Source organism: Wyeomyia smithii, chromosome 2 (genome assembly GCF_029784165.1).
Source record: "Wyeomyia smithii strain HCP4-BCI-WySm-NY-G18 chromosome 2, ASM2978416v1, whole genome shotgun sequence".
Classification (NCBI taxonomy): domain Eukaryota; kingdom Metazoa; phylum Arthropoda; class Insecta; order Diptera; family Culicidae; genus Wyeomyia; species Wyeomyia smithii.
Genome location: NC_073695.1, coordinates 259,420,646 through 259,447,036, shown reverse-complemented (window position 1 = coordinate 259,447,036; position 26,391 = coordinate 259,420,646). Strand labels below are relative to the sequence as shown.

The 26,391-nt window shown below is 37.5% G+C and overlaps 3 protein-coding genes and 1 pseudogene across 5 annotated transcripts in view; 3 read left to right on the top strand and 1 right to left on the bottom strand.

Moving 5' to 3' along the window:
- The window catches only part of LOC129724864 (zinc transporter 10), a 73,127-nt gene extending 57,548 nt beyond the window's left edge, over positions 1 to 15,579 (top strand). For all 3 annotated transcript variants that reach the window (XM_055680115.1, XM_055680116.1, XM_055680117.1), the window contains 4 exons: positions 3,735 to 4,365; positions 4,437 to 4,568; positions 11,945 to 12,123; positions 12,196 to 15,579. In XM_055680115.1, coding sequence (XP_055536090.1) covers positions 3,735 to 4,365; positions 4,437 to 4,568; positions 11,945 to 12,123; positions 12,196 to 12,693 — 1,440 coding nt within the window. In that variant the 3' untranslated portion in view covers positions 12,694 to 15,579. The remainder of the gene's footprint in view (positions 1 to 3,734; positions 4,366 to 4,436; positions 4,569 to 11,944; positions 12,124 to 12,195) is intronic.
- Positions 15,580 to 15,741: 162 nt separating this feature from the next.
- On the top strand, positions 15,742 to 17,758 carry LOC129720566 (phenoloxidase-activating factor 2-like; annotated as a pseudogene).
- Positions 17,647 to 19,544, bottom strand: LOC129724865 (putative protein tag-52). Its single transcript, XM_055680118.1, has 3 exons — positions 19,294 to 19,544; positions 18,169 to 19,225; positions 17,647 to 18,104 (listed from the first exon to the last, which is right to left on the bottom strand). Exons 1-3 carry the CDS (start codon positions 19,427 to 19,429, stop codon positions 17,759 to 17,761), a joined length of 1,539 nt encoding a protein of 512 aa, XP_055536093.1. The 5' UTR covers positions 19,430 to 19,544; the 3' UTR covers positions 17,647 to 17,758.
- Positions 19,545 to 24,395: 4,851 nt separating this feature from the next.
- LOC129724863 (60S ribosomal protein L27a) lies at positions 24,396 to 25,575 on the top strand. The gene is made up of 4 exons (XM_055680114.1): positions 24,396 to 24,489; positions 24,732 to 24,798; positions 24,879 to 25,126; positions 25,336 to 25,575. Exons 1-4 carry the CDS (start codon positions 24,484 to 24,486, stop codon positions 25,462 to 25,464), a joined length of 450 nt encoding a protein of 149 aa, XP_055536089.1. The 5' UTR covers positions 24,396 to 24,483; the 3' UTR covers positions 25,465 to 25,575.
- Positions 25,576 to 26,391: the final 816 nt, after the last annotated feature.

Here is a 26,391-nt window from a genome sequence, read left to right as displayed (position 1 = left end):
TTTGAAGTAGTCGACGAATGTATTTACCTGGGTACATTAGTGACATGTGACAACGAGGTTAGCCGTGAGATAAAGAGGCGGATAGCAGCCGCAAACAGGGCCTTTTACGGATTACGTAACCAGCTAAGGTCCCGCAGTCTGCAAATCCGACTAAACTTGCACTCTATAAAACACTGATTCTTCCGGTGGCCCTCTACGGCCATGAATCATGGACGCTGGAAGAGGCTGATCGGCGAGCTCTTGGTGTTTTTGAGCGTAGGATTTTGCGTTCAATCCTTGGCGGCAAACTAGAAAATGGTGTTTGGCGCAGACGCATGAACCATGAAGTGTACCAGGCATACAAATCAGCGGATATAGTCAAGCGGATAAAACACGGCAGGCTTCAGTGGGCTGGGCATGTAGCGAGAATGCCGGATGAGCGTCAAGCGAAGGCTATATTTAGCAGGAATCCCGATAGAGGTCGACGACTTCGAGGTAGACCCCGCACTCGTTGGATGTGTGCTGTCGACGAGGATGCACGCGAAATAGGTGTTAGGGGCGATTGGAGGATAGCAGCCCAAGACCGAGGGACATGGCGACGTATTCTGGATTCGGCATTGGATCGATAATCGGTCTGTCGCCTTTAAAGTAAAGTAAAGTAAAGTAAGTAATCAGTACTCTCAGAAACAGATTTTATTTTTATCCTCACGAAGCTTAATACCTCTTGTTCAGAAAGCTGATGTGTCTTGCACAATTTCTTTCGGGAATCGCCTGTTAAAATGTCTTTTTTAACTTTAAGTTTGAGCGACATCGTTCAGGCTTCAAGGAACGGAATAAATACTGGTTAATCTGCAGCGCCTACTATGTATATTGATACAGATTAAAACAAACTAATGTCGCTTAGCAGTCGTAGTCAAGAATGATTGACTCGATGTTGTATACACTGAAGATTCTTCTATTTTACGATATTCTTTCCATAGAAAAACTCGAATAGCTCAACAACGATTCAAGATAGGATTTTTGTCTCTTCTAGGAAGTTGTTCCTCATAAAATTTCCCATCTTTGTGTGGTATAGTATGGTTGCTAGCGTAAAGGTTGGTCCGCTTCTTAAAGGATTAATTTTAGAAAACACCAAAATTAGGAATTTTCAGGTGAGCTAAAATATTTGTAATAATGAAATTTTAGCCAGAACAAGCCGAAATATTTTTTTTCTTTTAGTTTGGACTCCGTAGAATGCGTAAAAAATATATTTGGGTTCGGTTTTACAGGATTTTCAAGTGATAAAATTAATTTAAAATAAAAAAAAACATGAAAAATTTATTTTTTTCATAAAACTCAAATTAGCACGACTAAACATTATCCAGAGTTGTCGCCATACAAAAGTTTTTTTTGCTACACCATAACTAATCATTTTCCGGTTGAGCCCCCAGACTTTTTGACAAAACGTTATTTTGAGACACCCTAGTGGAGAGTCATAAAAAATGTTTTTTTAGTATTTCTGAACCGATAAAGCGATTTTGCTCATTTTTAGTTCAATTTAGGGCCATTGACTTTGAGGCGAATTTTAAACATTCAAGTAAATCCATGACGTTTTTTCAACTCGGGTTCATTTTTTTGGTATTTTGAGGTCTGAGCATTTTTTTCATTATTCTGAACTCAATTCGAAATGATTTTGTTATCTGGTATTTTTTAACAATATATTAGAAATTCCAATGAAATTTTTATGAATAAGTTTCCAATATTGCTCGGGATTCTTTTGTTGGTTTTGTTCATTGATGGTCATTTATGAAAACAAATTGTATGATGAAAAAATTAGAAAGTTATGTTGGTTCATGGGAAAAGAGGTCATACAATTCGACGAAACCAAAAATGCGCAAAACATTGCATCGTTGTAAAAAATGCAGACTTGGTCTCCCAGTTCTCAACTATAGGACTTGGAAATTCTCTCTACACAGAATCTCTGTTCGATGTTCTACCAGAATTTAACCTCTAGTTTCGATGCCCATCAGTTCCCTAAACTGACAGGAAAAATGCATTTATATTCATACTGTTGCCGAAATAATCGCACAACAACACTACGACCATGGTCAGCCTTTAATCATCCTTGAACTGATGGATTATCACTGATTAGCATGCCAGCAGCGCGTTGGTTGGAAGCATCACCTACCAGACTTGTTGCTGCTGCCTGTGTAAATATGGTGGGACCAAACCGCTTGGTGACCGTTTAGTGAACAGCGGAATAAAACAAATCAATAATGGGCCAATTAATGGCGCTGAATCAATTAGCTGGCGCGCATAGATTGATACGGTGGTGTACGTTAGTCGGTTGACATTGACCAGCAAAACATTGAACGTGGCCATGCCGTTCGTTCGTTCGTTTACTGCATTTGTAAACGATGAAATTCCGGGGGTGATGTCTGTTAAATTGACGTCTGGTTCAAGCGTCGGTATCAATTGTACCGGCACTGTACCCATTTGAGGCTAAACGATTCCTTTGAAGCACTCCCTACGTGGACGAGAAAAATGTTTCTTCAAATTACTTGAACGCATTTAAATTCTATTATTCCAGGTAGAGTTGTCGTTTTTCAACCTGCAGTAAATTGCAATTAATTGAGATAAACTGAAAGTCACTTAGTATGAATTAATGTATACTTAGTCCCGAGTCCGGACAGTTAGATTGATCAAACAATGCCTTCTCTGCATATTGCTGACATGAAAATTCATCTAAAATTATTATCCAATAATAGCAACAGAACATGAACGTTAACACGAACCTGTTCCTCTACCGCTAAACGCGCATTATCAGCTGTTTGCTGATAGACAGGGTTATCGCCGCTTTTATTAATCTTAATAAAACCCTAACTCCCCAATCGACTCTCAACAACTCGTGGACTGAATCTTGGCCTTTTCCCGCGATCAGTAAATACATGAGCAAACGAGATAATAACAGCGTACAAAGATGATACTGCATTATCGAGCAACCTGAGGTTGGTAATCGCACGGACGGAGTCTGACGGATGAATATAATTATCACTACTAACCAGTTTGTTCATCTATTTTTTTTTTCTTCATCTATAACCAGTTTGTTGTTAGTTAAATATAATTTCAACATCATGTTCAAGCCCCATTAAAAGGGTACGCCTAGATTTAATGAACAAGTAGGTAATTAGAGAAAGTGAGAGTTTTTTCTTCGATATTTTGAGTTTAATTACGATCTTTTTTTATCTTTAAAGAAGCTTTAGAAGCGTTTTTACTATTCTTAGCTCAAATTGGGATTAGTTTTGCGATATTTTCTAGCCTTGAAAAGCGTTTTTTGTCATTCTGACCATTTCTTTTCAGCATTCGTTGGTCTTCAGAAGCCTGTTTTCGGCATTCTAAGAACAATTTGGAATCATTTTTATCCATGAACGTTTTCTATTCTTAAGCGTATTTTTGTCATGTTGTGTTTTTCGCTATTCTGAATTAAATCTATCTGTATTTGAATTTGTTCTTATTGTGGCTCAGTACGTAAAACAGCAACCTAAAAAAAGACGTAATGATAACAAAGTCTGCTATCAACACTCAAATCAGTGACATGTGTCTCTTAACAAGCCATATAATGTGAGCGGTTGAATTGACCATAAAACTAAACGAGCCCTATAATTTTACAATGCTCCGCTATCGTTAGGATTATCCAAGTGTCTCCGCGTTCGTTATCAATGTACACTTTTATCATCCAATATTCTTTTTTTCTTTTCTTGCGTTGTCTCGTTTAGCACAGCAAAAAATCCTCTACCTCGGAGACCTGCCGGCTGCGTTCGTCCGTATCGCAGAACTCAATAAACAACACCAGCGGGCAGGGTTTCGTTGAGCTGACACCGATACAGGGAGACGCAACGGTCGAAGTAAGTCCAAATCCGAACGAACCCAGTCCGGCCGTCGTGAAACAGAAATCTAAAGCTAAGAGCCGACAGCAACGGGAAACCAGTTTGAGGAACACATTCGGCTGGACTCGCATCGATGTCCTGACGATGTTGGTCGTGTGCATTTTGCTGGCCTCGTTCTGCTTTTCGGCAGTCGTGGAAGCCTTGCAAACCTTGTCGCACATTCATCACCAGGATGCGATGCACTATCCAATTCCAGTGTTGATTCTTGGTTCGCTGGGAATCATTCTGAATGGGTTCTGCTACCTGTTGATCGGAGGCTACACGTATCATCAGGGCAGCTTTCTTTATATCACATCAAGTGGCGATGTGGTGCTGGATCGAGTCGTCACCGGTGACGGCATGCGGAGGGGCGAACGACGGTTATCCGGTTCACGTAAACACGTGGCCGGTATGTCGGCCGGCAAGCAGAACGAGTCACCCAAGAGGCAGAGTGTGCGGGAAATGATGAGAGATATTTGCAGTCAGTGCAGTTAAATGGTTACAAAACAAGCGACATATTAATTTTCATATATTTTTGGTTTTAAATTGCAGGCACTCTGTTCGTTATATTCTGTGCGATGATCGTTCACTACACCAACGAGGACGAAGATACGTCTAAATTTGTTGATCCCTTGTGTTCCATCATGTCCTGTGTCGTTTTATTAACGCTGAGCTATCCGTACAGTAAGTGTGCATCAACTCAAAAAAAAATATTTCTTAGTGTTTAGTTAAGCTTCGTGAGTTTAGTGACATCAGCAATCTAAACTACTTCACCTGCATTATTTCTAGAAAAAAACATTTAGAAGTCTTTTTGAATGGGGCAAACATTTTTCAGCACTTTTTCTTAATTTTTCACTTGTGAACTATAGGATTTTCAAAATGTTTCCGTCCATTTTCAAATTATCTCATTCTATAAGTTTCGTGCGTAACGTAATGACATTGCATTCACCATATAATAAGAGTATGAAAAATAAATTTTTAACTTCATGTTGGCAGCCAGGAAGTGTAGTGTAGATGACTAGAGTGGAACCCAAGACATGTCCAACTGGTGATGAAATCATCATTCGGTCTGGAGAAAAACCAAACATATTTCGTTTCGTTCACATGAAAAACGGTCCTTTTCAAAACCATCCTGAATATCCCTGTGGAATGAGGCAAATAACAATTTTCGAATTTTGGTGCCCCTAGACACCAACATTTTTTTCAGAGACATAAATGAGTTTTCTCGTCAACATAACGTTAAAACGACGAACCCGGCGAGCAATTACTATGCGACACTTTGACGTAAGTTGTCGCATTTCTACACTGGCTAGAGACACAAATTTCACAAGAATGGTTAAAAAGCTATAATCTTTTGACGTGGGACTACGTCTTTGTTTACTATACTGGGATGCATTCTGTAAAATTGGAAATGAAACTGGCAAATGTTGCGTCAGATTTCAAACGTTAATAACAGCATAACTACATGATGGATAACAATAACCAATATGTTGTTGGATAGATAAAATGTGTAACTGCTCAACGGTGAAAATTGATAAAAAGTTACAGGGAAACTTACGCGAACAATGAACCAATTACATGCGAGCATTCCTAGCACAGACGACGTGAATGGACACCATCCGTTCCCCGTGTTATTCTCTGTATCGATATAAAAATTGACAGAGTCTCCCCGTCCCAATAGGTCAATTCATTTTTGCTTCCATGAGCTAAAATGATGTCTCGAAGGTAAAAGTTTTTCGAAAAGTTTGAAACAATCCCCATTCTTGAACAATTTCTAAACCTGCTTTCAAAACCTAATAAAAACTGATGTCTTGAAAGAGAACATGCCGGTAAAAGCAGTACCAGTACCAGTGAAGTAAAGAACCGCAGGTCTCTCGTCGTCTAGTATTGCAGCGGTACTTTTCAATTCGTACATTTAAGCGGTACACTTCTATTCATACTGCAGCGGTACTATTCGTATTGCAGTGGTACACTTTTGTTCGTACATTTCTATTCGTGTGCAATCGAGGGAAAACTGCAATGCTGCTATTGATGGTGATTGAAAGTTTATCTCATAAATATGATTACCATAAACTATTCAACAAGAATTGTAAATTTTTGCAACGGATATTTATTCAATTTTATCTTCGATATTCACTAAATAATCGTGACCGGATAGTATCGAAAGAGTAAATTTCACATATACACATATATAGAAGAGTAAGAGCCTGTGTATGCTTGTGAATTTTTGGTTTATTTACTAAGATTCATTAGAATCTTTTTGTACATTTCAAAATTGTTAGATGATATGTTATTATTCAAAGCTTCACCATAATAAACGTATGTATATTAGCAGTCTTCGTAATACAGTGAATGTAGTTGTAGGTAAATGAAAAAAATTGTCGAGCGAAAAACAAAAATGGAATTGTTGATTGTTACGGTTTTTTTGCTGGAACTTGGTAATAATTTTGTTAGACATATCTTCTTTTGTTTGCCAATTAATGAACCTTTGTAAGGGCTTCTATATTATTTTGAAAGTAAGAACCATATTATAGATTCGATTTAATCAAAGTTGAATAAGACAAAACCATTTATTATAATAACGTAAGTATTATTGGATTTGGTTTCAGAGGATATAGAGTTAATTCTGACTTTGACGCATTACGAGAAATTCTTGGTGCTTTTTCAACAAAAATGATATGCTTGTGCCTTGTCAAATACATGTTGTTTGCACAAAAAAATACTACAGGCTAATACTAATATCGCCAAATATATACGATATTCTTTCGAGTGTTGTTGAATATGTTTAAAAAAATTGATTTCCAGGGGAGGCTGAAAATTAAAATACGTACAGTCGCTGAGTAAACACCTTGATTCTGTCTGCAGGCTCTGTATGTTTTGTAACAAAAAATCCCCTAATTACAGTGTTTAGTCCCACGTCACCATTTCATAAAACCCTAGGGCTGTATACCTTGTAGTATTTTTTTCAGTTTGAGCTCTACGGCCACACCTCTTAATGATAATGTCTACGTGGACACGATTTTTTTCCAAAAAAAATGGCAATCTGTCGAAAAAAACGCGAAGCATTGTAAATTGTTTCTCCTAAAAAGCCCTAAAAATCATTCCAAAACAGTTTCAAGGTAAAAATTTAAATAAGCAAGTTAAAGCGAAGAATGCGCTTTTTTCAAAATAAATCGATTATTTTCAGATAGAAAAAAAAGCTTTGCATTACAAAGTTACACTAAATTAACGTAGCTGTGGATTGATTCTCCTTGGAGAGCAGCTTGCCTGAGCGTCTGTTCCCCAGGTTAGGGGCGGCTCAAACAGCGACTGATCCGGAACCGACGGCTGAACTATGTAATGCGGTGTCTCGCCAGCTACACTCAAGACGGCAGCCCCGTCGCGAGACTAGGCATCGCAGCCCTAGTTAGGCAACATGCTGCAATAAACTTACTACGAACAATCCAGAGAATGATACGAATCGGAATAAAACTAACGGAGCTATAACATTGTAAATCAATTTTTTCTTCTATCTACAAAGATGAAAAAGTTGGGTACTTGATTTCATCAAAAACTTGGCTCACTCTAATTTTTGATAATTTTTCAATAAGCGCTTTATCATGTTTAACAACTTTGTAGAAAGTTTTTATCTAAAAAATTGCTATAGAGCTCTAGACCCAAATTTCCCCCTAAAATTGTTTTTTGGACTATTGTGTATCGGCCTATAAAAGAAATCCTGCATATATTTTCTGAATTCACATGTCTCAGCAGAAGCGCGGATCTTTTCAAAGTGTGTTGTCAGAGTGTCTTTATCCCCCCACTGCGCTGTTGGAGCAGTACAAAGATTGCGATCAGCATCGTATTCAATTTTGAACAGTAAACTGCCCTCCTTAGGGTAACTAAACAAGTTATGAAGAGTTTCTTGATTTAAACAAGCAATATTTGACTTTAAGACTCAATAATGAAACACTCTCAACCAGGGCTGGAATTCACCTCAGTGCAGACAGAACCACAATAATTTATACACAACACATTTGCTATCAGACCGTGCGTGCCACTCCCGATATTTCGTTTGTGTTCTCTTCTCCCCATTTGCGCATTTCTTCTTTCTTTCGCACCGAACAAATGCGACTGAGTACACTTTGTGCAATTGCCAAAATGTGCGACACCACACATTGTGTCTTACTTTGTGTGTTGCTTGGGACAATGATCATCGGATTTGACAAACGAACGATTATAGCATTAAATAAAAAAACTGCTACTGAAATACTTTAGGAGCTAATTTTCAGGGCTGCTCAATGGGTTTTGTTTCAAAACTAAAAATGGTTTCATTCCGGAGGTAGCCGCAATATGTCCCGTACATGAACAGTAGGGTGGCAATAGAAATCGACTTTTCGAATTTCGTTTAGAAGTAGGGCTCAATAGTTTCGTCTTCGAAAAAAGTTCCCATACTAAACTTCAGCTTAATCTGACTTCGGAAACACGAAAGCATTATTTTGTGACCAATGAAAAAAATGCTACCTGTGTTCATAGATTTTTGAATATCAAAAAATTCGGATGCCAAATGTTTTAAAAATACATAAAACATTGAGATCTGATGTTATCCAAAAACAAAAAATGGAAAAAATCGATCGGTTAATGTTTCATTTTTCGACTGAACGAACTTCTAAATGCGACGGACATTTTTTTTGCATACAAGTCATTACCACCCTAATGAACGGTATCAGTAGTGAATGCATGTAGCGATTGTATATGAATAAGACAATCCACGGGTGACGTTTCAATGCTTGTACGTTTGTTATTGTTGCTGTTTTTCAAGCTGTGAAACCAAAACACGACTTGAACCGAAATCTTCTAATGTCAGCAATAATATCAAAAGTGATTTGTTATTGTTGTATTTAGGATTGGCACCCGCAATAATAGAGCTACCGATCGGAAAACATTTGTTTTTCACGCTTCTGGATCCGGGTTGCATCCGAGTTGCGACCAATCGAACATACGTAAAGCTGTCATAAGTTGAAAACAGACTGAAATCAGCTGATCGCAACTGTCTCGTGGATTGCCTTATAAAGAGACAGAAACATGTCTGGACGTGCGTAATATGTCCTAAGAAACACGTCCACGCCATTGAAAATCGTGTTTAAATGAATTCTCAAAAAAGTATATGATCCTTTCTTGGTTCCTTTTCTCTGCTATTTTTTCTACCCGCAACGCAACGCAAACTACTCAAACTAAAGCTCTTTGTTCTCACGCAATGTGCCACAAAAAGCAGCACAAAGTGTTGTTCCGTTCTCCCTCTCTTGAAATATTTCTCACTTGGTGATATCTTTCATAGTCATTTCGATTTCGCTCTTTCTCTTTGTGCCTGTTTGTTGTCAAAATGTGTAGGTACCGTTCTCGTTGTGCCTTGACGTAAAATCAACACACTGAGCGCAATGAGTGTGCGAATGACAGCCCCCTTCTCAACAATGCATTTGTTGATCGTGTGCGTAGCTCTACGTCAGTGATGCATGCGGTCGTGTCTTGGATACATCCCCCCACTATCTTAGGATAATTTAAAATCATATTATTGTAACTCTTTGAGGCCCTTTCAACTCAGCTGTGAACTAAATTTGGAATCAGTTCCAGTCATGTATGGGGCCGTTCCTAAACCACATGGTCATAAAGAGGGGGACGGGGGGTTTGTCAATAGACCACGAAAGACCACGCACGGGGGTGGGGGGTTAACGCAATGACCACATGGTCTTTTCCCTGACTTATCATTTATTGTGGCCACCAAGTCAAGAATGAAGCTTTTGCATTTTAGAAATATAGAATGTACTGAAAGCTTAATAATAAAAATGTAAAAAATTCAAGCGAATTTCTGGCACTTGACAAATGAAAAGACCACGTGGTTAAAATCGCAAGGGGGGGGGGGGTTGGCCAAAAGACCACGAAAGACCACGGGGAGTACGGGGTGTATGAAAAGTGATCAAAATATGACCACGTGGCTTAGGAACAGCCCCTATGGAAACACCTTCAGCTAAATTTGGAATAAATTTTTGCTATGTCCTTACAGGCTGAACAAGAATCATTTTCTTTATGGGTTTTTCCTCTCGTAAGATTTTTTTTATATTTATTTTGAGATCAATTTTTTAAATGATTTTTTTTTTTGCTTAGGAGTTTCTCTGTTGCTTCGAATGTTTTTTTTTTTTTCATTTTAGAAATAATTTCAGTTGTGGCCTATTTGCTGTTTTTTTTCTCCTGCTTTTGTAAGCATTTAAAGTGCTTCCAGTTATTTCAGGGTTCATTCTTGATTATTTTACTCCTAGGTTTTCTAGCTTCTAGGAGCGCTTCATTTAATTTAAAATTGTTCTACTCTTTTGAACGCTTTTGGTTATTTTCAGCAAAACTTGAAACCATGCATTTATATTTTTCGTAAATGCTTCACGCTAGTTTCAGCTGAATTCGGAGTCAATCTAGTCCCTGAAGTCAAATTTTGAAATGCGTTTGATAATATGTATGAAAAGTTTGGAAATAACAGTCGGCTTCCATTTGTGAATGATGTGTAAATTTAATTGCTCTTTTATTATTGTCGTTTTTGGTCTCAACTGTTTTTCAAAAGTAATTTTTGGAGTAAAATTAGAACTTTCTTCTTATTTAGAATAGGTTCGAACAGTTTCGAGAAAATTTTGTATTTCCTTTTTCAGATTTCTAGTTTTTCCCCTCAACGTGTTTTAGTCACCTAAAGTGTTATTCAAGATTATTTTCCTTTCGAATTCTTCTAGATTTTAGTGATGTTTTTCAGAATAAACTTTTATATGCTTTCTTTCTACCTTTAAGAAACCTAAATTTTAAGGTAATTTGATATACATTTTTGATAGTAGCTTTCGACCTTTTCCTAACGCTCAATTCAAAAAGTTCCTGTAACATTTGCAATAATTTTTGTTTAAGTTTCTTCCAACGTCGGAACCAATTACAGCGAAATTTGGAATCAGTTTCTGCTTTGCCCTTTGGTAATCTTTTGGTGTGTTTCTTAGCCCTTTTAGGCTGAATTTGGATGGGATGTTTTTTTTTTCATGTATGGCTTTTCTGATCAAGGTGGTTTTCGTTTTGGACTGAATATGAATTTATTATTGTTATTTTTTGCTGACATTTTTTAGGATTATTCACTAAATAAGCCGCAGCACTAAACGTTTTAAGTTTTTTTTTCTGAGAAAATATCCACGTGGAAAAACAGGAAAGAGGGAGTAGGTTTCGTCAATGTTCATGGTTGTCAATGAAGAGGGACGGGGGGGGGGGGATCTGAAATGATGATTTTTCTGCCACCAAGGTGCTGAGGATGTAGATTCCGTACGAGAAAGGCCGAACCATGTGCATTTAACAACCGCCACAATGAAATGAAAGATTGATTTTTACGCTTCTTTGATATAGTGAATGGAACGTCATTACATTACATCGCGAAACTAACAGAATGAGAGAATTTGAAAACGAGCGGAAAACTTTAGGACATCAGTATGAAATAAATATTGTGGTGTAACGTAATATTATTTTAATTCTTTAAAATATTTCCTTGAAAAATCTTTTAGCTGAGATCTTTGTTGTGATTCATTGAACAATATTACAGTTATTTGAAATCTGCAAAACGGGAAGCATAAAAATTCGAAACCGAAATAATCGCATAAAAAAATCGCATAATACGATAAAAATTTTGATTGTGTTGTTTTTTTATTTATATCTGGAAAGATAATCTTATTTTGGCATTAAATTGATACATGAATTCCAAATCATTCGAAATGCGAGTTTTTGTTTAAAATTTAATAACGAGTGATCATTACGGTGTTAACACATCGATACATAACAAATAACAGAATTCAGTTTTTTGAAAAACGAAACCGGATTCTAACTATTTTAAAAAGAAGAGGGCAATGTCACTAAAAGCGAGGAGTCAAATTGACGCAGACTATCTTTCTAGGGTTAATATCGGGTCTACTTTTGTATGAAAACAAAAACAATTTGTCATATGTCTTCGACCAAATTTCCACACATTTTGCTTGAAAAGAAAATCGAATATTAACATTTTTTCTGTGTTTCTTTTGCAGTGAAAGAATCCGGTATGATACTATTGCAGACCATACCGGACACGATCGATATCGACATCTTCGAAAAGTCGTTAATGGATAGCTTTCCGGACATTGTTAGCGTACACGATCTCCACATCTGGCAGCTTAGTTCAAACAAATACGTGTCAACGGCTCACATCATCTTCGGCACAACCAAGGTACGTACCATTGATCAAATGTTTATGATGAATCACACAAATCAAAACTATTGAATTGCTCCTTTCTTGTAGGTCTACGCCGCAATAAACGACCAGGTTATAACATTTTTCCATGATCAGGGCATCAATCAGGTGACCATTCAACCCGAATTCAAGACAAAACTCCCGGAACTTCCACTGTTGGCTGCCGCGGCTGATGCGCCAACTTCCGCTGGCACGACGGCCAAGTGTCTGATGCAGTGTCGCCAAGTCGGTTGTTTGGAACGACATTGCTGCGATAATATTACCAAAGATAATGGCAAGAGATCTGCCGCTCCGCTGCCGACTCCAGATTCCTCCGGAGCACCTGCGGTAGTAAATCCAAAAGATTCCGAGGAGATTCCATTGGAAGTCAGATGCACCCAGCCGGTGGAAAACGTCACCACAAGTAGCAATGAACATCGGAGCGTTGAAGTTCCAGATGAACCTCCTGCTACGGAAACCGTGGTTGTGGTAAATGCTCAATGCGATGCTCAAACCTTAGATAACTCCACTACTAAAACCGACCCAGACGAAACGAAGGTTCAGTAGCAACATGCAGCCTTAGTACAAAACCAGTAAGACTGACTTCTGACCACGAGTGGTGGAAAAATATTAGACAGGTCGAAAAGAAAAACCGAGCATTAATCGAAAAAAAATTAAACGGTTACGCTTATTGCAGTTTCAAAGTGTTAAGTTTTAGCTATTCATTCTTTTAGAGTATCTCAGTCGTATATGTTTGGGAAAGAAGAAGAAACCGCTAACACGTGATTGTTGTTTTACGTTGATTCCTAATAGAAGCAGATTTTATGATTGAATATGTCGAAAGATGTTGCGACTTGTGATACATTTTATGTTTGTAACAAAAGTTAAGCCATACTAAAACATATTTAGTTTCGAGACGAACAAGAATTAAGAATCGATGTTTATGATAACTAAAATTTAATTGAACGCACAACATCTCAGTCCAGTTCCTGACGAGCGTGAAGCTTGAAAGTCACACAAGAATTCTAACCCACCACTACTAAACTAATACAACTTGGTTGAATGGTAAATTTAAATTAATCGACTTTTGTTGTTTCGAGAGCGCCTGAGTAAAGTGTCAACATTTTAGAATTGAAATTCGCTGCATTTTTTCCTCCAGTATCATAGTATTAATTGGTAACATAAAAAATAAACAGTTAAGGTGCCGCCACACGGACGCTAATTCCCTTAGTTTCTAAAGCCTGTAGTACACTCTTTGACCGAGAGTCAAATATTTGTCACTTTTGGACAGATAAAAGTTTGGTCAAAGATAATTATTTGTCACTCTCCAATTTTAACATGGGGCTTAAGTCTTAAGCCTGTAGTACACTCTTTGTCTGATGGTCAAATATTTGACCTTCTGACATAATGGTCAAATTTATTTGACATCATGGTTGTTGTTTGCCCGTGTTTGCCCCATGTTAAAATCGGAGAGTGACAAATAATTATCTTTGACTAAAGTGACCAGATAGTTGAAGCTCCAACGCGGGACACACCTATTTAATTATGCGTCGGACGGAGAGGAGAGGAGGGGGGAGATTAATGTTGGTTATTTTGAAACGGTAAAAATCACACGTGAATTATTGTTAAAGTCAGCGGAACATTTATTTATTGTCCAGGAAAATATAGGCTATAAGCCCGTTATCCACACTTAAGATTAAAATACAATAAATTCAAAAACAACAATACAAACAATTAACAGTCACGAAGTTGTCCTCTTAAATATTAACTTAATCTATTTTTTAAAACTGTTGGAGACATGTCAATATTAATAATGTGCTGTAATTCATTAAAAGATCTCATAAAACTGCATGTAGGTTCGTGTTGTGAATAATTCCGAGCTCGTTGCGGAGGGTTGAACACTCTTGGATTTCTTAGCGTAACTGGGCTGATATTCAGGTGTATTCGAGCTGAGAGACTACGACTATCGGCCCGTCCCGCTAATATATTGGTGAAAAACACTATATCAGCAATCCTTTGTCGGCAATGTACTGTGTCAATATTGACTAATGCGCACAATTCTTGATAGGGAGGTAATTGATCTCCATTGCATCTGAGGTTCCGTAGGGCAAAACGCATAAACTCTTTTTGAATTCCTTCAATTCTCTGTATATGTGTTACATATTGGGGGCGCCAAACGACGCTCGCAAAGTCCAGCTTGCTTCGCACTAACGATTTGTAAATGGCTAATATGGAATGAGGGTCTTTAAGATCACGCCCGTACCGTCTCACGAGCGAAAATAATCTTAAGCTGTCTGTGACTACATTTTCAATATGGTTAGTAAACGAAAGCGATCGGTCAAATATAACGCCTAGATCGCGAACTGTTTCTTTACGTGTTAGTTCAGTTCCATTGAAATGGTACCTAAACATGAGCGGAGATATTTTACGAGAAAATGTCATGACTGAACATTTGTCCGCGTTGACATTTAGGCCACTATCCGAGCAGAATTGTCCGAAACTTTGCATGTCCAGTTGTAATTTAAGACAGTCACTGCTTGTTTTGATAGGCAGGAAAATTTTTACATCATCAACATAAATCAGGATTATGGCATTAGTCAAGTAGTCTGGAAGTTTATTCATCACGAGTACAAATAACATATATTTAAACCACAATGTTTGGAGCAACACAAGAAATCATCCCGAAAATAAGAACAAAAAAATAAGAACAATTAAGACAATTCAACGTTTCTTCAACGAAACATACGTTCTATAAATAACTTTCGCAGCAAATAATTTTTATCGTTCAAAGTAACTTAGGTACGCATAAGCAACTTACAGTTTTTGTAAATAGTTTTGCTGCCACTTCTTTGTAAATTAAGCAAATTAACAATTAGCGTTTGGAAGACCAACATCTTGACGACGCTAGCAGTTCAGATGTAAAATTAATGAAATCGCTAAGCCACTAACTAATATTTAGTTCCTGGTAAAAACAACGCGCAGTTTACTTTTCAAATTTTGGAATACAATAATATTGATTTCAAAATGAAGCAAGAGGGTATTAATGAGTAGATTAATAATTATCGAAACGGCACGTTGTCCCAGTAAAGATTTGTGAAATCTGGTGATACAATTTTACTGAAACCGCAGGATATCTCAAGGGTACGCGGGATGTTTTAAATGAACGCGGGACATTTCGCGGGACGCATTTCTGCGCGGGACATTTTGTTGAAAAGCGGGACTGTCCCGCGAAACGCGGGGCGTCTGGTCACTTTATCTTTGACCAAATTTTTATCTGTCAAAAAGAGACAAATATTTGACGCTCGGTCAAAGAGTGTACTACAGGCTTTAGATGTTTGTAAAAAGCAATTTTTCATCACTGAATAGTAGGCTATGAACTATTCGGGCATGACTAGCGAACCTATACATTAGAGAAATGACAAGACACTCACCGTTAAGGCAACTGTCAACATCAAAACGGGCGAGCTGTATTATTTTGCATTGCCGTTATCCGTTTTGATGTTGACAGTTGCCTTAACGGTGAGTGTCTTGTCATTTCTCTAATGTATAGGTTCGCTAGGCATGACGGAGTAGTTCAGGGTCTCTATGTTATAGCTTTCGACAGTACAATCCGTTATGATGCGGTATGATGAAAAAATGCTTTTTACATTCAACAATGACTTAGAAACTAAGGGAATTAGCGTCCGTGTGGCGGCACCTCTACAATCAGTGACGAGCGCTATTTGGATTAACAAATAGCAAAATAAACAAATGATTGATTTAAATTTATTCAGACTTAAAAAGAACAATTCCGTGACCCCGGTGTTGATTGCTTCCCGATATCGATTTGCTTGAGAGAGATTTCACACCGGTTTATCTAGCCGTTAGCAGCACCACCAATTCCACCACATGTAACTGAAATTCATATTTCTTCATATTTCTGTGTCTTTCATTACTTCTACTACTTTATTATTCTCTCAGCATTGCTTCCGCGCGAAGAATTGAGTTCTTCTGGTAAACCAGTGAGTATGGAAATCCCCACAATCATATAATACATTGAACACGAAACAACAGTTTTACCCACAGTTTCTTTTAGATCACCGAAGCACGCTGTCACAAAGTGAGAATAGTATTCGTTTCCAGCTTCTGATAAGTTTGAGGTTTGTAATGTTATATAGTTGTTAGTTTTAAATTAAATCATTGTAATGTGTTTGTACCAAAGGGAAATTTTTCTGCACAATTATTAAATCTGAGGGCTAATATGAACTGTTATAAGATTGAAGATATTAAAATTATGTTCTTTTTTGTAGAAAAAATCTGTCGCAAAACAAAAATGGGTTTATTATGAGGGATATGTTTATTGATGATGCTTAATTTGGTAGTCCGTCCTGAAGAAGATATTGTAAAAGTGCCTAACTTAAATACAAACCATACACAAAATGGCACAGAAGAAGGTAAAAAATACTATTCGAATTCAGATAGCAAAAAAGCTATTTTATTTCTTTAAGCGAGCGCCCCAACCGTAATAGTTCCCTCTCAAAAAATTCTGGAAAATGCGGAGTGCGCAACTTGCCTGACATCGGATTTGGCCCTACTTTCGACGGTGAAACAGAATACGGAGAGTTTCCTTGGATGGATGCAATTTTAAACGAAGGAAAAGTGCTGGATGGAGTCAAAGAAGTATACCAAAGAAGTAGTCAAAGAAGAAGTAGTGTGGGGGTTCGCTAATTCATCCGCTAGTAGTACTGACCGCAGCTCATTGCGTTCACGACCTTCAACCTCAAACAGTAACAGTCCGTTCAGGCGAGTGGGACACTCAAACTAGTAACGAACTTTTCGAACATCAGGTAGGGAGACAAATTTTGTGATAATTTGATTAAATATATCAATTTCTTTTTAGAATCGCAAAGTGAAAGAAATTGTTATTCATGATGAATTCAAACATAAACAAACATTGTACAACAATATTGCATTGCTTTTCCTCGCTTAACCAGCAGAATTGAGTGACGTAATCAACGCCGTGTGTTTGCCTCCGCAGGATTTTATTTTTGATCTAGACCGTTGCTTTGTCACGGGTTGGGGCAAAGATGTCTTCGGAAAAGAAGGAGAATATCAAGTTGTCTTGAAAAAAATTGAACTTCCAATACTGCCGTCCAATCAGTGCCAACAAACACTCAAAACTACCCAATTAGGACCCCGTTTCGCGCTTCACAATAGCTTAATTTGTGCTGGGGGTGAACCTGGAGTAGACCCGTGCATTGGCGACGAAGGATCTCCACTAGTTTGTCGAGTTCCTGGTACATACAATCATTACTATCAAGCGGGTATATTGGCGTACAGTGTTGGATGTGGTGATGTTAGCATCCCCGGCGTATACGTAAACGTAGCAATATTCAGAACATGGATTGACACAATTTTGACAACCCGAAACTTTTCTCACGACTCCTACATTCACTTACAAGAGTAAGTGATCTCTTAAAACGAAATAAATAACATTAATCTCGGAAATTCTTCAAAACTGCCACATATGAAAAATTTGTTTCGTGTTACATGTATTATTTTAAATACAATAAAAAAAACAGTACGTCCATATAATATAAGAGATTCATAAAAAAATACTTCATAGAATATCAAAAATAATACAACTTACCAGTCAACGCTTGTAATATGACGCGGGCAACTGAAAATGCACATGCTTTCTTCCGGAACCAACCCCTGAAATGCCCTGCTGGGGTTCGCCAGTCATTGGTGTTACGACAATTGCGCTATTTTCATCATTCGACGATTGAATAGCTCTTCGGTTTAGAAAAGTATCAGCGGGGGACTCTTGTACTGGGACAACTGGGTCTTCTTGAAAGGACCGGTTACTTTTCAAGCAATCCATACCACGAAACGACCACCTGCTGTGCGATTTCGGTGACTTCTGCGGGCTGGCAGTTTTGCGCCGTAGTAGCCACAGATAGTCATCCTCTGGTTCCAAACGTTGAATGTGTTTCTTACTGCAAAAAAGAAACAAGATGCTAATTTGAAGCCAAACTCAGCGACTAACTTTTCAAACCGTACCGCATGGGTTTCCTATTGCTCGAAAGCTTTCGCAACGTTTTCCGACACTGAACGTGCAATTCTACGGCATCCTGTATGGCCTGAAACCAGCTGTGGCTCTCGTTCGGATTTTCTGCGGTAAAAATAGTTCCGTCCCCGCTGCAGCTTATCTTGAAGCTACCCCTGAACATTTCCACTACCTTACACTTCTTCAAAGGGAAAATGCAGCAACATTCGAGTCCGTTGTCTGTGAAAAGGTGATCCAAGTCTTTTAACATCCGGCAGTAGATAAATTGGTCGGACATCAAAATGCAGTACTTGCGTGAGGTTGATCCGTCAGTCTTGAGTTTCTGTAAAATACCTTCCTTCAAAATTTTACGCCCCGGTTTGACTATTTTCAGCGACTTGTTAACCAACGCGCTTTGAATGGTGATCAGTCTTTGGGTGTTTTCGAAATCTTCTACAACCGAATTTATATGCGTCACTGATTGCTCCACCAGACGAATAGACTCTTGTAGCTGCTTGTGAGCTGAGTCGGATGGACTAGTGTAGAGCTGAACTTGCTGTAGTAACAATTTATAGCGAGGGATTCTTTGGATGGGAATTATCAGCAAAGATATAAGCTTTGTCTGAACTTCTGGTCGCGATTCTGTGTTGGCTATAAACTTCTTCATCAGTGGGTTTTTCTGCATTAACGTTTGCAAAGTACACAGTGAATTTCGATAGTCAAATGCATACACTGAGTACAGTTTGAAGAACGGCCCTAAATTCATGAACGCTTTTACGACTGTGTCTAAGTCATCGTCCAGTTTTTTCAATAATTCCTGACTCAGGTTGTAAATGGTTTCTAATTGACCAAATATTTGATTGTGTTCACGTTCTTGCATAAGGCCGTTAGTTCTAAGGGGGGTGACAAAATAATTTATCAGTAAATCTAGCTGTCTTAGGTAGGAAAGTTCCGAAGTCTTAATTTCTCGTATGGCTTGCAAGCGAAGTTGAACTCGTTTATCTTCTTCGTTTGTGCCGCCCAAACCTGGTGAGTTTGGCTGAGGCGATGGGAACGCTATTTTGCTGATGTCTGATTTATAAGAGAAAGATGAATTATTAATTTGTTTCATTTGCCATGTAAAATATGATCATACTCACTTCTAACCGACTTTGATCTTGTGTGCTGGATGTTTTGAGTTTTTAGAGCAGCAATCAACTCGCTTCTCATGTTCTCTGGCATGAGCGGTTTCAGCATTTTTTGACTAAGATAATCATTTCGGTTGCGACTCTCCATTTCGCTTACCCGAGTGAAAAATAAATTAAAACTTACAAATAATTTACAGTCCAATTTCAAATTTATATTGCGCCCTAACAAAAATATTCAAAAACGTTCCTAACTGTCAACGGTGTACCAAATAGGGCTGCTAGCACACCAAATAATGCTGCGACTAAACTCACCACTGCAAAATTGCACGCTAAACAAACAGCATTCACTATTTAAATTTGATTAACCTATGGAGAAATATAAATATAATGCATTTAGTTGAAAATTGGAGTTGTCGAACAGCGACAATCGATTTTTCTCTCATGCCGTACATTATACCTAACGTCGGAAGTAGTGCGCTGTATAGCACATCTCATATACTCATATTTTTATCATTGGAAACAACTGAAACTTGAACAAAATATCGTTTATAAGCAGGGTTAGATTTGAAGTAGTGTGGGTCCGGGAGGCAAGTTACTTGTAGGGAACCCTTATTCCATTTTCAAAATTTCAATAAAACAATATGTCATAAACAGGAAGGTAATAGAAGGATTGTTCTAGTTTTATTCAAATTTCAGTTTTTTGAGTGATTTCATTTTTTCCAAGGAACGAAATATTCATATTTTTTATTATACTAGCTATAATAATTTGATTTTTGATGTTAAGTGTTCGAAGTTTGAGACTGTTCGAAGTTTGCGTCAAAACGGTACGCAAAATAGGTACAATCAATTACAACTACCGCTTTCATTGGACATTGCGAGTAATCTGCGTAGAAACGTCTGCACGAAACTTCCAAGTCATACTTCCGGAGTGATTTGCGATTAGGGCACCCCTGGCAAAATATAAACATTGGGGAATATCAGTTTGAAAACTTGCGAGTACATTTTCAAATCGTAATTTCAAAGGAAGTGACTAACATTAACATAAATACCAAAAAATCGACGTAAAATAAACCTTTCTTCTAACCCTTGTCAAATGAGCCTTAAAGCATTCTGACAACGATATTCGCTCACCTCTATTTCGCCATAAAGCGTTCTGACAACAAGATGCGCCCACCTTTATTTCGCCTTGTTTTTTATGTGTTCCTCAGTTGCGCCCTTTAAATGTATTTTGAAAACATAATGTTGATCCGCCCTTTACTGCCGCCTGTTTCCAAAATATTTCACAAATAAGCCCGATAATTCAAAACAATGACAAGCGCCAATTTCCAAAGTAACTTTTGTTTTGGGTGAACTGTTACTAAAAACTTGATTTAAATAGTTTTATCGATTATTACAAAAGAAAGGATTCTTGCCATGAATTTTGTCAGTCTTTTTGAAATCAACGGTGCAATAAAACGATTTGTTTACATTTTCTTAGTTACGCCCTAATCGCGAATCACTCCGGACTTGTGTTGATACACTTTAGACATTTAACCCTCTTCCCACAGAGAGGAAAAAGTTTTCACCCTAAAAATTACCTACAAACTCTTATTACTCATCAACTACGAGAACATTGACACACGCTGTGTATAAACTTAAAGAGCAACCACTTCTCTAACCGTATTTAACAGTTTAATAATTATTCGGTAAAATCTAATCAAACAAATACATGCAAATATGGTTTATGAAAAATTGCAGCATTTGAACAATCGCAAATGTTCCGAAGCTATCAAACAGAATTGGTGCTTATTTTCTGCTTGACTTAACATATCTTCATGAGCTAAAGATACATCACATTTGGAAATTATTTGTAAGTTAAAAAAAAACTTGGACTTTGCCTTGCGGCTTTTCAACTATGGTACCGAGCGTTGTAAAAAACGATTTATATTGGTTTAAAAACTAAAATAAAAATGTGAATTAATTATGAAGCAAGCAAACCTGCAGTTAGTGTGTAACTGAGATATTCGGAAGCTCTATTTCTATTGATAATGATCAATCTTTAAGTATAGTATTGTGGTTTTCGACATTGTTTAGACTTTCAATACGAAATTGACCAACCTGCGAAATTGACTTTGACAGCTACGCGACATTACAAACAGTGTGTGGAATCTATCATAAACACTTTAATCAAGTGCACTACTGTTTCTAGCATGGTTTTTCTTTTAATTTGAACATTAGTAATAGCTACTTAAGTGGTAAAATACGTTTTTTAATATTCAAGACATGGGGAACATTGTTGTGGTACCCGCAAAATCAATAACCGTAAACGGATGATAATCCATATGGTTTAACAATACCCCATACAATCGAAATTATATTCCGAACTAGGGTATCGAACGTCTTCGTCAGTGGTTTTCTTCGGCAGTTTTTCTGCAGCAATCTTATGCAAAAGGGGGCCGAAGAAAACCACTGACGAAGACGTTCGATACCCTAGTTGTTAGGCACGTTTTATGGTTATTGATTATGCGGGTAGTTGAAAAGCCGCGGAGAGCTGATTCAACGGTGTACGGTGTGTTGTTTAGGAGAAAAATCCAACATTTCATATGATTTCTTCCTCAAAAGTTGCGGTTAGTATAAAAGCTTACCAATGAACAATTTTGTTGATTTACAACTTAATAAGCTAATATTCAGAGGAATACGGCTGAGCTATAGCTTTACAAGCCATTATTCAACAAAATTGTTTGTTGGGTTCCGAAGGCACGACGGCTAGTTGTAGAAGTGAAATTGGTATCGTGAAAAAAATAACATCAGAAAAACCTCAAAAGTTGCTGTAATTTTACATAGTTGTACCATAATTTAACTACGTTTTTCATTGTAAACACATCAATTTTACATTAAATCTCATTGTACAGAACAATGAAAAGCATTGTTTTTGTCATTTTTACAATGAAAAAGGGGGTTGTTATGTATCTTAACAGCATTTTTCCTTACATTTAGAAGTCACTGACAATGTTTTTCATGGTAAAAATATTGTCGGTAGTAGATGCAACAACGAAAAACGCTAAATATGGTAATGACAAAAATCGTTTGCAAGCTTACAGTAAAAATTGGTAGAGACGGCAACAGACTGGCGCTTTTCGATCTCTTACTGATGCAGTAAACCCCACTGCGACCCCCCCCGTTTAGAAGTTGTGGGTTCGAGTTCCACCTGCTATACTATATTTTTCGTAAATTTCTAATTAACTATTTCCCCAGTTAGTACATTTTTCAATCGTCAGCTCCACATTTACTGCTTGAAATAGAAATAAAAACAGCTTGACTTGCATTATAGTCATTAAAAATAAGAAAGTAAAAATACCATTTTTTTATGGTAACTATAAAAACATTAGGGGTCTTTACATCGAGCTCGTATACGAATACCCAACCGTAAACTGTGTATCTTCCATTACTCGTCAATGGAGGTGAGTATTTTTACGGCTGGGTATTTGTTTACGAGCTCGACATGAATACCCATATTGTCTCACCGCAGAATACATTGTATATTTTTTTCGGGATCTGCAGAATTAATAGCAATAAATACCAAGTATGAGGTGAATGCAGCTAAATGCATTTGATGTCTCCGCTCGAAGTTAAGTGCGAAATTTAGACAGCACGAAATTAAAATCAATTGAGTCTAAGTTGAAAAAAATTTCGCAATAGCTCAACTAACTTTTGAACACTCACTCAAATTGAATACTAAAGCCTGTATTACACTCTTTGATCAAGCGTCAAATATTTGTCACTTTTTGACAGATAAAAATTTGGTCAAAGACAATTGTTTGTTGCTTTATGGACCGATAGGTCTTAGCTGTAAACAAGGAGAGAAAAAAAAAACAATTGTTTGTCACTCTCCAATTTTAACAACCATGATGTCAAATAAATTTGACCATTATGTCAGAAGGTCAAATATTTGACGATTAGACAAAGAGTGTACTACAGGCTCAAAACCACCTCCCTGACACCGTAATCCCATTACCTATAGTTTGACAGTACTCCCATTATGACGAACCTCTCGATGCCGAGTCCCAAACAACAATGGCCGCAAACATCTGACGTGCTCTTCACTCCCGTTCAGTGTTGCCTAACTATCGATGTCGCTGTTTATAGCAAAGTGAAGCACGGCCAGGGTTGCCAATGTTCCAGTTTAAACTGGATTCCTCCAGTTTTTTTTTTCAAGTGATCCAATCAAATAGTTTATTCTCAAAATCTTCCAGTTTTTTCAGATATTTGCCAGTTTTATCCAGTTTTTTATTCACTCAAGCTCCGATTGGTTTCCGGAAATATTTTTAAAACGTAAGTTTTGTAGATTGATAAATTATTTTGACAATTTCTAACAGCTTTTTCAGTATTCTATCTTCTCGCACGAAACACGATCTAACTAAAGACTGCATGACATGGTTGAGATAAAACCAAACAAATTTTTCACACCGTGAAAAAAATCTTCTATTTATTTTCTGTGGCGTAGCAGTTAAAAAATTGTTAGAAGAATTAGATACCAAAAGATAGCGAAGTCAGAAATAATTGAAATTTAAACTTCACTGATGTAACGGAAGAAAATGCTGCGTCAATACTTTTGTTGAAGATAAACGTAAATGAAAAAGCTCTATTTTCTTAATTTTGAGGTAGATTGATTGCGTAATTTTAAATTTTGCTGCTGTTAGAGGAAATTTTCCAGTCCATAATTTAAAAAAATGTAAGCCCGAAACAAAACAGTTCTGATTAAAATGAGTAATTTTGTGCGAAGAGTTATTTCGTTAGTTGCTGTATTCGAAACTGACACTGGATTCAGTTTCCATAACAAAAAAGCTCTCTCAAAATCATTTTATTGCTTTTTTACAAATTTATTTGGAATCCAGTTTTTTCTTCAGCCTTTTTCCAGTTAAATTGAAAATTTTATTGGCAACTCTGAGCACGGCAGTGTAACATGCCATTTCATTCCCTCGTATATAAAAATACAGGCTACGAACGTGTCAGGGAGGTGCTCAAAACATGTCGCATAGCAGGGTGTTGGATTTTGCTTTGTTTGTCAGCTGTCACCAGCAGGCCATATTCACCACACCGGAAACAGTACAACGAAATGTCAAACAGTTGACGACTGCTGCTGCCTTCTTTTTCCGGCGAACTTGATTGCTGTTGAACACATTTTCGTGGCATCAGCGTAAAGTTTTTCCATTTTTAACCACAATGGTTGTAAGTATTCATTCAAAAGTGATGAAAGTTGAAATAAATTAGCTCTCTGGTAGTATGAAGTGCAAATTTGTGGCAGTCTAGCGGTGCATCGTAGATAAAATTAATTCTGAAAAGTTTCGATGCAGTAGATAATAGTTTGACATTTACTAACCCATGCAGTAGCGAGTGATTTTGTTTACAACTTTCGATGTGTTTTCAGTGAAGTTTGATAATTAATGCTAGTTTTCGCTTATAATTTCCAGAATCTACGTCAAAGAAAAAAGACCAGGAAACTGCGAGGTCATGTCAGCCACGGACACGGTCGTATCGGTAAGAAACTCGAGAAATCGATCACTATACATAAGTTGTGTACTGTTCGCGATTAAACGATTAGCTTTAATTTTCGGCAGGCAAGCACCGTAAGCATCCGGGAGGTCGCGGTAATGCCGGTGGCATGCACCATCATCGGATAAACTTCGATAAATACCACCCTGGTTATTTCGGTAAAGTCGGTATGAGGAATTTCCACCTGAACCGTAACCACCAGTACTGTCCGACACTAAATCTGACCAAGCTGTGGACTCTGGTCGGCGAGGATAAGCGTATTGAGTGCAAGAAGGACAAGACCAAGGTGCCAGTGGTGGATCTGGTGAAATTCGTAAGTACCGTTTTGTTGACTGTTACAAAAAATATGGTTTTCAGTTTAACATGATGATAGTTATGTACGGGCGGTCAGAATGCATACTGTGTACTTTTTCATGCAATTCACAATGTTGATCGTACATTACTGATTGAATCGTGCTAGGAAAAAGCTAGTTTTATGTGACGAAGAAACCAAAACTAACGATTGATCTTCGTCTTTTTCAGGGGTACTTCAAACTGCTTGGCACGGGACACATCCCCAATCAGCCCATTATCGTCAAAGCCAAGTACTTTTCGCGCAAGGCAGAAAATAAGATTAAGAAGGCTGGCGGTGCCTGCATTCTGAGGGCGTAATGTAAGCCAACCAAAAACAACATTCGTTTTTATTAAGGCAGTAGGAAAGAACAGAAACTCGAAGCGGTGAAAATATACGGAAGAGTTGGTGAGAAAAAATGATTAAATTTATTCACAGCAGTTCACTGCTTAACTAAAAGAAAGTAAAAAGAAATCCATGCTCTAATCCTTTCGTAGCCGTTAAGATCATTTTATGGCAAAAGCATTGGTTTTGAGATTCCATTGCTGCTAGATTAATTGTTGAACGTTAAACGCTAGTTAAACGTTAGTTTCTACAACATGAGCCTCAGGGGAGCACATTTACGTGGAAAATTGTTGACAGGTCTATGACAATGGACTTTGTTACAAAGAACGAGACGACGACTCGCCTATGTATTTCAAATGAGACGAGTTGCTCGTCGAAGCTTCTTCAATACGGCCTAATACTCTTAATTTGAGAGGCGACTATTCTCAATAAGAAAAAAAAATCCCAAATTGAGTTCAGCTGTAAGAAACACTTAAATCTAGAGCAAATTAGAAAACAAAATTTCAACTCAAGCTCAGAAATAGAAAAGAGGTTGAGCTCAGAATAACAAAATGATCCAAAATTGAGCTCGGAATAGCAAAAAAAAAACGCTTCCGAAGACTTCACTGTTTTTGACCAGAAGTCAAATTAAACTGTGTACAGGGTGGCAAAAAAAAACTCAAAATCAAATTCTCTGATTTTCCCTAAAATATAACACTAATCTTCCTGATATCTTTCAGTATTCAGCACAAAAAAGTGCAACGTAGATGAACGCAACTTTGAAATCTCAGTGGAAAAGGAATTCGATCAGATATAAAACTAAACGTAAGCGGTTCTGAATTATCCTTTTTTTCCTAAAAAACCGTTTGAAAAAGAACCGCGTATCGGTTTAAAAATTTTCCCTGAATATTTTCAAGTTTTCC